Below are 11,691 nucleotides of genomic sequence, written 5' to 3'. Positions count from 1 at the left end.
TAATAAATTCCAAAGACTGGTAATAACATCATCTTTCGTCAAGTAAAGCATATAATATGACCCTTACCCTAGCTCTTCCCCAGCCTTGATGGTCTCGCAGGTGAAGAATGCGATATGGGGAAAGCGCAAGTCCTGGTGTGCCGTGAAAACCCGGCAGGGGAACAGGTTCGGCTCGCACATGTGGTTAATGAACCGGCTGATGTTGCCATAGAAACGGGCGTCGATACAGTACACGTCACCCTCCTGCGACCAAAGAACACACATAAATGGATCATAATGAAAAAAGCAGGTTCTGCATCATCTGCAGTGGTAATTCTTCACGGGCAGAGATATCAAACAGATCAAGACAAAGGAGATGATTGTGGACTACAGGAAAAAGAGGACCAAGCACGCCCCCATTCTCATCGACGGGGCTGCAGTGGAGCAGGTCCACATCACCAACAAACTAACATGGTCAAGCACACCATGACAGTCGTGAAGCAGACACGACAAAACCTATTCCTCAGGAGACTGAAAAGATTTGGCATGGGTCCACAGATCCTCAACAGGTTCTACAGCTGCACCATCGAGAGCATCCTGACTGGTTGCATCACTGCCTGGTATGGCAACTACTCGGTCTCCGACCGCAAGGCACTACAGAGGGTAGTGCGAACTGCCCAGTACACCACTGGGGCCAAGCTTCCTGCCATCCAGGACCTCTATACCAGGCGGTGTCAGAGGAAGGCCCTAAAAATTGTCAAAGACTCCTGACACCCTAGTCATAGACTGTTCTCTCGGCTACCACACGGCAAGCAGTACCAAAGGGCCAAGTCTAGGTCCAAGAGGCTTCTAAACAGCTTCTACCCCCAAGCCATAAGACTCATGAACATCTAGTCAAATGGCTACCCAGACTTTTTGCATTCCCCACTCCACACCACTGCCACTCTCTGTTGTCATCTATGCCTAGTCACTTTTAATTAACTCTGCCTACATGCACATACTACCTCAACTAACCGGTGTCCCCACACATTGACTCTGTACTTGCACCCCCCGGTAAATGTTATTTTTTACTGCTGCTCTTTAATTACTTGTTACTTTTAGCTCTTATTCTTATCTGTATTTTTTTTAAACTGCACTGTTGGTTAGAGGCTCGTAAGTAAGCATTTCACTGTAAGGTCTACATCTGCTGTATTCGGCGCATGTGACTAATAAAATTTGATTTGAATAGCACAAAGTAAAACAATGATTGTAGAATAGTGTTTTAGAAACAACCCCAGGAAAAGCCTCAGGAGACAAGAATACAATGAATTTATCACTGGGTAACATATTGAAATCTGCCTGCAAAGCACAGCAGATCCCACTACAATTAGTGGTCTAAGTTGAGATACCTAGTTACATTTCAGATTTGTCCTAAAGTTAGCCAGCAAGATTTGATGAGATTCATGAGCACTGATCCCTACCTTGCTGTCTAGGTTGAACAGGTAGGAGTCGTTTTCCCTGACATCTGCCTCTGCGTCAGAGATGATCTCCCCCACGTACCTGTGGACAGGAAGTGAGGTCAGGGACCCACCAACCCCACAAATAGCAATGCAGCACCATGCACAGGTGACATTGAATGGGAAGTCATCTAAGAACTTGAAGGTGCGGTAAAATAAAGCCGAACTACGCATTGTGAAAGGGGTATGTCTAGGACTCACTCGCACACAAAGGTTCCCTGGGGAATTTCCTGCAGTGTCCGCACCCCCCAGCCCATACGACTGGTCCGGAACAGCTGGAGCCGGACCCTGAAAACAAACAAACTCCTTCAGTATGGATGTACTAACAGCACATTCAACTCGCAAACACATTATCCCGACATGCATTTTGGGATGTCAGATGCATTACAACTTCCAAATGAGTGGTTGCTGTTTGACTGAAAGACATTTTTTCTGATCTAAATGTTATCATCAATAGGGTTGAGGAGTGTTGGCTTGGTTGTAAAAATATGGTTGAATGTAGAGACAGGAAATTGGAGGTACCTCAGTCCGTTCTGCACCACGCGGTTCTTGCAGGTTCTCCAGCAGGAGCAGGCGTGGTTGCACTCGAAGATGAGGGGCGGTTCCTCACGACAGAACTCCGGGAGCAGACGACCATCCTGAGAAAGGTCATGGAACAGACATGACGATCATAGGAGACCAGCACTTTGTCAACAATAGTGATACTGAAGTGTTCGGCCTTACCTTGTCATACCAACAGCGCAGGCTAAGCTGGCCACACATGCAGCTGCTTGAGGAGCAGTCGTCTTTACACACACAGTACTGTGGATCGCAGAGAGAAAGATGGTCATTTAATCTTTCAGGTCATCAAGTATGATCAACTATAGGATGGTCTATTCTAGGAGTCTCCAACCTTTCCTAGAATGAGGGCTACGTTTAAAAAATGAAGCATGTCTAGCGCTACAATTTTTATCCTAGCTTTCAAACAGGCACATTCTTCTCTTCTCTGCAACTCTTCCTCAGGTCCTTCGTGTACAAGAGTTTTCTGTCAATATACCTGGTAAAATAATGGTTCATAAACAACTCCAAGGGGGAGTTGAAATCTGATATTGTTCCCCTAAATTATGTTTTATATTTATAATGTATTTTTCCAGGTTTGATATTTTAGTTTTTCCATTCTTAAAATTACAATTGTTCATAGAGAAACAACGAAATTGGATGTTGAGTTCAATTTAAATTGCCCATGCTTAAAGCACATCAGAAGATAATGTGTTTTCATCTAAAATAAATTGAGTGCAATTCCCCTTTAATTGTGCATTTGGCAATTTAAATTGCGCATCTAGTGAGGAATGTGCCGATCTAGCGATGGTTCTGTACTCATTTCATGGCAAAGTTTAGAAATGATATACATTTGACAGGTAAGCCTACTTTGCAGTTAACATTTAATTGAGAAGGTTTTGTGGAAAGTATTTCTGTCGACCCTCAAGACGGTTATCACATCAACTGGCTACACACAGAGTGATAGACAAACACGTGCACCACACAGACAGACAGGTAATAGTGCTGGAAATTAAATTGGCAGATATTGTGTTAGCCAATATTGGCTTAAAAAGCCAAACCTAACTAGGGTTGGGATAATGTCAATGTGTTGATTAGATAGTACCTGGGAGCTTGTGGTGTTGATATTTGTTTATGACAGTTTGCTGTGGAAAACGTGGAAATTTGCATGTACTTTCAGAATTGTTTGGCGAGCTACTCATATGTGGGCTGCGAGCTACTGGAGACCCCTGGTCTATCCAGTCACATGACCCACCTGTAAGTGTGTGATGTTCTTGTCTATGTTCATGGGGGAGGTGACACAGTTGTCTGGGACATATTTGTAGTTATCCGGACAGGGCTCACTGTCCACTGAGTTGACACAGGGGACTGGAACTCCCTCATACCCCCGGGCTATGTCTCTGTGGTGAAAGATGTACTGGTCAGCAAAAGGTTGGAGGCTCAGGTCCCAGTGGATATTATAATATACTTGACAATCGGTCAAAAAGAGGTAGCCACAAGTAGAGAGGAAAGGGTAGAAAAGGGTACCATGCGTGATCAGAGACAGAGCATCAGAAATGTAAACGTGTGAGAAATGCATGAAAGTTTGAGAGACGGCGATCGAGGAATTCTACCTGTTAAGGACCTTCTCCCCCTGGGTGCTGCACCTGGCCTCCTTCACCCTCCTGTTAGTCTGCAGGGTGAGCCAGACCCTGGAACTGTGGCTGCAGCAGTCTGGCGGCGTCTCCCCCTCACGGTTCTTCAGGTTGACATCCGCCCCGCGAGACAGAAAGAGCCTGAGGGGCCACAGATCATAGCCTTCAACACCATCACTTAAGTGTACTAGATGGAATAGTCCTGATGTGGCTACAGCCTCGGTTATAATAATGGAGGCTACAGCCACAGCAGTGCTGTAGGATGGAGATTCTATTACTTATTGCCGAATCACCAGAGTCATTTCCCCTCAACCTCCACTCACGTGACACAGTCGAGCCTGTTCTCCCGTGCAGCGATGTGCAGAGGGGAGTCTCCGTGGATGTTGACAGCATGGAGGTCACACTTGGACTCTAGGAGGAGCTCAGCAATCTCCACACTGCCAGAGAAGGCCGCCCAGTGGAGACAGATGTTCTCCTCCTACAAACAGACAACAGTTAGCAAATTCAAGTCAGACAAAAAAAAAAAACTCAAGATAGAGCAAAGTAATTGAAACAAAGTAATTGAAACAAAAACAGTTTGGCTTGTGTGAGGTCATGAAGACCCTCGGTTAACCCTAGTTACTGACCTTGTCCCTGATGTTGATGTCAGCCCCTTTATTGAGCAGCATCTTCACCTGCTCTAGGTGCTTATACTCTGTTGCCCAAATCATAGCCGTCCAACCGCCATCGTCCTAGAGAGAGTAACACATCATAGCTTTAACAACGGGCCCCTACAGCATGGGATTGCTTCAATGTCCTGGATATAACGACGAGCGATGTCACTAACCTTCTCCGAGAGATATTATAAGAGGTTGAGGAGGATGTATTACCACAAGGACAAAGACTGCCATGACATTGTTCCTGCCATAATGGATCAATACCTGCAGCAAGGTCAAGTACTTCAAATAGAGACATCAAATACCATACTCAGGTTTTTAAACTCTGCAGTACCACAGTCATATGGCCTCAGAGTGCCTTTGATGGTGGCACACAAAACGACATCTCCTTTTGAAATGCTGGAGCATCCCTGCTACACATCCTTGAGATCAGATACATTTTTGAGGCAGAGAAACATCTGTTTTAGAGATGGCCAGAATAGGAGGTCAACGACAACTTGCTCCGTAGCTTTACACAAACAAATTGGCTTTCACGTCGGCAGGGTAGCCAATGGGGTTGTAATCCTAACTAATGCATGCTGATCATTCCACAGCAGCTGCAATGCAAGAGGAAACCATTAGGAGCCCATGTGGAGCGGATGGGAGCAGCACGCCCACCGAGAGGAGAGTCAGGCCCCTATGGAAAGACTACTTGTGAGGGCACAACACAAACACAGGCCAGAGCAAAACAGAACTGAATTAACATGAAAGCACTCCTGGTTCTGATTGACTTCAGTGGTACAACCAACACAAGCCATGCTAAGCTGTAATCATCTCGAGGCACTAAACATTGTGCAGAATTACGGCTATGCTCACCGAGTTTGTGTTTCACTGGTTTATGAATGAAAAAAGCAGAACTCACCTGACAGTTGATGTCTATGAGTCCTGTGGAGAGGAGATGCTCCACGATGTTATAATGGCCAATCTTAGCTGCTAGGTGGAGACAAGTGAACCCCTCCACATCCTGGAGAACAGAAGGGAGTCAACACACATTGCTGCTGTCATAAGATTCATACCACTGTAATACAACGCAACCCTCTACAAAGCATGCAAGCCCTGTTAGTAGTCTATCAAAACACTATTACCAAAGCCTAAGACAAGAATGGCACTTGAGTTACATACAGCACCATCACATCCACTGCCCCCGATGGAAATATAGACTAATGAAGTCTCCCCGGAGAATGAGGTATGAGTGTCGCTGTGGTGTTAGAGGGGGTGTGTGAACCCACCTTGTGGCTGGCGATGGCTCCTGCCCTCAGTAGGTAGCAGACCGCCTCCAGGTGGTTGTTCTCACAGGCCTCCATCAGGGGCGTGCGCTGGTCCTCATCGCAGATGTCCAGGTTAGCACCAGACTGGTAGGGAGGGAGGGACAGACCAAAACAACTAGATCAATCTACTCTGATCCACTCAATACTATTGAAATTGGTCCATGATGAGATTTTGACTGACTGTGCCGATTAAAATGATCCACGAGGAGACGTCAACACGTGTGCAACGTAATAACCTGGCGAGTCAAGCGATGCCGTGGAACCCATGCTGGAAAGCTTGGTCTCTATGCATGTCCGTGTAATGCAGCGTCTACCCCTTCCCTCACCCACTCCCAGTGGGAACTATAGCCAAGCCTCACCTGAACCAGCAGGTGACAGATCTCCTGGTGGCCTGCCTCAGATGCTACATGGAGGGGGGTGCGTCTGCTCTGGCTCTCCATCTTAAAGTTAGGGTCTACTCCATCCACTGGTGGACAGGGATACAGAGGGTCATTTGTTATTCACAGAAACCTGACCGGATAATGACGTTTGTTCATTGTTTAATATCGTAGTTTAAAAAAGACATCTCCCTCACCCAACATGAGCAAGACCTTCTGTATTTCCCCCTGTTTAGCAGAGATAAACAGCTGCTTGGGATGAAACCGCAGCTTCTTGGGCCTGATGCAGGACACATGGAAGAAGTCAGTTACAGGAATACACCTTCACAATAACAGGAGAATATTGATAGAAAACATAAATAATTTAACGTGTGCATGAACATGTCACACAGGAAGGTAGCTGAGGAACCCTCAACCTTCTCTTACTGTGCCTTCAGAAAGTATTCAAACCCCTTGACCTTTTCCACTTTACGTTACAGCCTAATCCTAAAATTGATTTAAAAATGTAGCAATCTACACACACACACACACACACACACACACACACACACATGCCCCATAATGAAAAACTGAAATATCACATTTACATCCGTATTTTGTTGAGTGTGTACTTTGTTGAAGCACCTTTGGCAGCGATTACAGCCTTGAGTCTTTTTGGGTATGAATGATACAAGCTTAGCACACCTGTATTTGAGAGTTTCTCCAATTCTTCTCTGCAGATCCTCTCAATATCTGTCAGGTTCGATGGGGAGCGTCACTGCACAGCTGTTTTCAGGTCTCTCCAGAGAGGTTAGATCGGGTTCAAGTCCGGGCTCTTTGTCCTGTTGGAAGGTGAATCTTCAACCCAGTCTGAGGTCATGAGCATGGTGGAGCAGGTTTCCATCAAGGATCTCTCTGTACTTTGCTCCGTTCATCTTTCCCTCGATCCCGACTAGCCTCCCAGTCCTTGCCGCTGAAAAACATCCCCATAGCATGATGCTGCCACCACTCTGCTTCACCATAGGGATGGTGCCAGGTTTCCTCTAGATGTGACATTTGGCATTCAGGCCAAAGAATCTTGGTTTCATTAGGCCAGAGAATCTTGTTTCTCATGCTCTGTCCTTTAGGTGCCATTTGGCAAACTGCAAGCAGGCTGTCATGTGCATTTTACTGAGGAGTGGCTTCCATCTGGCCACTCTACCATAAAGGCCTGATTGGTGGAGTGCTGCAGAGATGGTTGTCCTTCTGGAAGGTTCTCCCATCTCCGCAGAGAAACTCTGGAGCTCTGTTAGTGTGACAGAGCCGATTGCTCAGTTTGCCCAGGCGGCCAGCTCCAGGAAGAGTCTTGGTGGTTCCAAACTTCTTCCATTTAAGAATTGATGGAAGCCACTGTGTTCTTGGGGATCTTCAATGCTGCAGAAATGTTTTGATACCCTTCCCCAGATCTGTGCCTCGACACAATCCTGGAGCTCTACGGACAATTCCTTCGACCTCACGGCTTGGTTTTTGCTCCTCTGACATGCACTGTCAACTGTGGGACCTTATATAGACAGGTGTGTGCCTGTTCCAAATCATGTCCAATCAATTGAATTTACCACAGGGGGACTCCAATCAAGTTGTAGAAACATCTCAAGGATGATCAATGGAAACAGGATGCATCTGAGCTCAATTTCAAGTCTTATAGCAAAGGGTTTGAATACTTACAGTACCAGTCAAAAGTTTGGACACACCTACTTATTCTAGGGTTTTTCTTTATTTTTACTATTTTCTACATTGTATAATAGTGAAGACATCGAAACTATGAAATAGCACATATGGAATCATGTAGTAACCAAAACAAAGTGTTAAATCAAAATATATTTTATATTTGAGATTCTATAAAGTGGCCACCCTTTGCCTTCATGACAGCTTTGCACACTCTTGGCATTCTCTCAACCAGCTTGAAGTCTTTCCCCACTATTCTCGCATAATTATTTTTTTAAGACAAAAAGATCCCACCTTGTCTAGCGTCATTTGTTTTGTCGACATTTGGTAAGTTCACTGACAAATGTGCCGTTTCCATCAGGTAGGTCGTGCCATTTTTTTATCCGGCATCGACTACTCGCATAAAAGGCTGGATCAAAACCCTGTTAGTAACACTAAAAGTGGTTAAGAGTGTGAGAGGAGACTTCTGGTGAGGGGGTGGTAGTGAGAGAGTGAAATACTAATCAGGACAATCAAACAGTTGCATAGTAGAGCAGCACTTTTTAACCTCTCAACCCTGAGTCTTGGTAGAATGTCTTACTTCTCTGTGTCCAGTGCCAGCAGGATGCTCTCCAAGGTCTCTTTAGGGGCGGCGCCCACTCCTATGCCGATCCCCATGCCCACAGCAGGAGGCAGTACTCCGGTTCTGGAGCCCCCAGGGAAGGAGGTGGTGTCCAGTGTGTGCTCGGGTGGGATGGAGAGAGAGCTGTCTGCTCGGCCACCCAGATCACCTCCCACAGAGAGACAGAATGGACTGGAACACACACAGAAGGGTGATAAATGCCTGATTACTACAACAGAAGAGTGATACTGTTGAAAATACCAGTGTCATCTTCCCAGACTGAAAGGAATAAATAATATGAGGAAACGATGTATTGATGAAAATGTGGGATTTGGCTCCTTTCTTTACCTGCTATTGACTGTAATGGAAGCCCCCCCCCCCCCCCCATTATTCCCAACAGTGCTGTGAACCTACCCTCCAGTTGTGGTGTCTGCCCTGCCCTCCGCGGTCCTGGGCGTGGTAGGGTCATATGCAGCACGTGTGGCGGGCACGGTGGAGGTTGTGTCGGCCTTGGCGATGGTTACCTCCTTGGCCTTGCTGGCCTCCTCCCCACAGTGTGGACAGAAGGTCTGGCCCTTCAGTACCGAGGCACAGGCCAGGTGGAAACGGTGGGAGATGTTGATGTCCGGTTGGCACTCCATGAAGGTACCCTACAACCCAAACATACACAGCCAGGTCAGTGTGTTCGCCATTGAAGTATCCCAGTGTTTTAATGTTTTTGAAGGCCATAATCACAGAATATATAAAGGCCTTGGCTAGTTCAGTGTTATAAGTAGGGCCAGGTTTTTTCCCCCTAACCACTATAATCAGGACCAAGAGCTTTTCCTGGCTTACTAGAAGACCCTTTCCACTCAGAAATAGATGCAGTGTTTGCCCATTCCCACTCCAGGGAGGTCCCAGTACTCACGGCTCTGCAGAAGAAGCCACAGCCGGGGCAGCACTGGTGCTTGACCATGCCGGCCCGGTGGTCCTCACACAGCACCAGCAGCTGCACAGAATTTGAGGGACGCATCATCTCATGCTTTAGAACCGCACTCTGACACCGGCTCAGCTGTGAGGAGAAGGAAAGAGGTACGTATGAGTGAGAAACAAAGGCTGAAAAGGGAGAAAGGGGTGGATAATCAGGACGAAGCCAAAGACATAGGGAATGGGATACGTGCAAAAATATGATGAGGCCAAGCATCAAGGCTCACCTGTTGGTCGACGCTCTCCGTGGCCATGCACTTCCTGTCGGCCAGCGTGAGGATCTCCCGACTCTTGGGCGTCTCCATGCGACAGCTGCAGAGTGGCAGCTCCTGCACCATATCTGGCTCTACACTTCCCATAGCCCCAGAAACTCCTGCACAGAGGACCATCCACTCAGCTCACCCGAGAGATGTCAATATGACCCTTACTTACAGGTTTAATGCGCTTTCCAAGAGTTTATAGAGATGAATTTATAAAGATACAGACTGCAAAGAGCTACAATAGTGGTACAGTTCCAGACTCTTAATTATCAGATTTTATATTTCTATGACAGACATCACCACCAGGGGGCGCTCAGTGCTGCTCTCATGAGTCATCTGAACCAGTCAGGGAGGACAGAGGCCTTGCCTCATAAAACCAAGACCATTTCGGAGTCTTCAGAAACATTAAAAGGGAGTCTATGGATGGGAAAATCTCAGAGAGGAATTCTCTTACCAACAGGCAGTTCAGTTCACAACTAGCCCCCTTTCCTTTTATTTCCCCCATCACCTACTCCTCTGTGGCATCACTCACCTGTGTGCAGTGAGGAGAGCAGCTTCTCCTGGGCTTTGAGGTTGAGTAAGTGGAGGGGAACCTCTGTGTACTCCTTATTGAGGCCTGCCTGCCCCTGAGGCTGGGGTCCTGTGCCTGGAAAGGGATGTAGAGTTAGCTAGCACAGGGAGCAGAAAGTCAAAGGTAGGAGATCTCTTCAGATGTTCCCATAATGGTCCTCATAAGGCAGAGCGGTGGGTTACTGTACCAGGGAGTCCCTCAATCTTGGGCTTAGGCTTCCTTTTCCGTTTCCTGGATGGCCGGAGCCAGGCGTTGTCTCCCTTTACTTTCTTTTTCAATCTCTTCTTCACGCTGGATTCCGAGCTCTGTGTGTAAGCAGATCATTTGAGAGATGTATTCTCTCCAATGACAATCAATGTACCCCTCCTCAGTCTGATGGTGGAACAGCATGACTGAGGACAAGATTGTGCTTTGATAATGTTTGGGTTCACAAAAACACTCACTTATGTCGTTCCAATCAAGGGAAAATAGTTGCGTAATCTTACCAAGTCAGACTCGTTCTCCTCTTCTTCCTCTTCAGCTGATTCCTCAGAGTCCGGCTCCTCTCCCTGAACCGACAAGTATCACACAATGTCAAAGAGGTTTGGCCATTTGCAAAAGGATTTAATTGCATTTCCTACCTTAATTTGTGGTTCTAAACCTGTGATATCTATGAATGTTATAGAAGCATAATTTTATCAAGGTTCTCAACTGGGGTGCAGACAGACAAACTAAGATTTCAACCTGAAGGGCAAGGCATGATGCTCGACTCTTCTCCTGGCCCGTGGGGACACCTTCCTCTCCACCCTGCTCCTCCTCTTCCTCCCATTCCTCTCCATCTTCCAAATCTTCCTCCTCTGACTCATTCTCCATCCTTTCCCCGTTGACATGTGCTACCTCTTTAGGCTGGGAGGGGGAGCAGAGAAATATTACAACGTGATGCTGACAGCCAAATATCCAGATTCTAATACATTTCCTCCCAATTTCCATTCAATTCTAAAACAGTTAAGATAGTCTATGGAGGAGAGATGAAACCTGTGTGCTTTGAGTTGATTGTTGAAGTTGACTAAACATCTCCACCACTGTCAGCTGCCTCAGCACTTTGGTTTTCTTCCTGGGGACCAGACTGTATGTTCCCATCTTCCTTTTCTTCTTCCTCGATGCCGACGCTGCTGGAAAAGAGCAATCAATTGAGCTCAAGAAGCCATGAACCTCTTACGCTACAACACAGTACAAACAGCTTTTATTCATACTCCCCTGGCTTTTGCAGCCTTGAAATAAGTAGATAGCCTCCAGTAAGCAAAGTACTGCCATTACATTTTTGTTGTGTGTGCTATTTTCCTTGTACCCTCTCCCCTCTACTGTAGGCCCCAGTGCTGTCTCGCTGACCTGTCTGGGACTTGGCTGTGGCTGCAGCCGGCATGTCGTTTTGGCTCTGAGGTAGCTGGTTCTGGGAGTGGGATGTCTTCTCCTCCTCTGGTCCATTCTGACTCTCCTCGTCTGCACCGTTTGGTTCTGTTAATTCCCTGTTTAGAAGCTACGGCGATAAAGAAAATATTAGTGAATCAAAAGGCGGCTATGCTTCATATTTTAGTAGAATTTCACTCATGTGTCTCACTCAAATACCTGAACCATTCATCGACTC

General features: G+C 46.6%; 1 protein-coding gene across 5 annotated transcripts in view; it reads right to left on the bottom strand.

The window, feature by feature from the left end:
• The window catches only part of ehmt1b (euchromatic histone-lysine N-methyltransferase 1b), a 28,744-nt gene that overhangs the window by 1,956 nt on the left and 15,097 nt on the right, over window positions 1–11,691 (bottom strand). For 4 of the 5 annotated variants that reach the window (XM_014128384.3, XM_014128386.3, XM_014128383.3 and 1 more), the window contains exons 4-26: window positions 11,436–11,583; window positions 11,082–11,218; window positions 10,791–10,952; window positions 10,553–10,615; window positions 10,255–10,372; window positions 10,029–10,142; window positions 9,464–9,609; window positions 9,178–9,321; window positions 8,685–8,920; window positions 8,250–8,462; window positions 6,184–6,266; window positions 5,969–6,075; window positions 5,571–5,693; window positions 5,204–5,305; window positions 4,273–4,377; window positions 3,970–4,124; window positions 3,626–3,787; window positions 3,268–3,412; window positions 2,199–2,276; window positions 1,998–2,113; window positions 1,677–1,763; window positions 1,440–1,518; window positions 68–243 (exon numbers count right to left, since the gene is read on the bottom strand). In XM_014128384.3, coding sequence (XP_013983859.1) covers window positions 68–243; window positions 1,440–1,518; window positions 1,677–1,763; window positions 1,998–2,113; window positions 2,199–2,276; window positions 3,268–3,412; window positions 3,626–3,787; window positions 3,970–4,124; window positions 4,273–4,377; window positions 5,204–5,305; window positions 5,571–5,693; window positions 5,969–6,075; window positions 6,184–6,266; window positions 8,250–8,462; window positions 8,685–8,920; window positions 9,178–9,321; window positions 9,464–9,609; window positions 10,029–10,142; window positions 10,255–10,372; window positions 10,553–10,615; window positions 10,791–10,952; window positions 11,082–11,218; window positions 11,436–11,583 — 2,999 coding nt within the window. The remainder of the gene's footprint in view (window positions 1–67; window positions 244–1,439; window positions 1,519–1,676; window positions 1,764–1,997; window positions 2,114–2,198; window positions 2,277–3,267; window positions 3,413–3,625; window positions 3,788–3,969; window positions 4,125–4,272; window positions 4,378–5,203; window positions 5,306–5,570; window positions 5,694–5,968; window positions 6,076–6,183; window positions 6,267–8,249; window positions 8,463–8,684; window positions 8,921–9,177; window positions 9,322–9,463; window positions 9,610–10,028; window positions 10,143–10,254; window positions 10,373–10,552; window positions 10,616–10,790; window positions 10,953–11,081; window positions 11,219–11,435; window positions 11,584–11,691) is intronic. The other variant, XM_014128382.3, reaches the window with a different exon arrangement.

Source organism: Salmo salar, chromosome 11 (genome assembly GCF_965601325.2).
Source record: "Salmo salar chromosome 11, fSalSal1, whole genome shotgun sequence".
Lineage (NCBI taxonomy): Eukaryota > Metazoa > Chordata > Actinopteri > Salmoniformes > Salmonidae > Salmo > Salmo salar.
The sequence above is the reverse complement of the archived record's forward strand: the minus strand, read 5'-3'. Positions and strand labels throughout refer to the sequence as shown.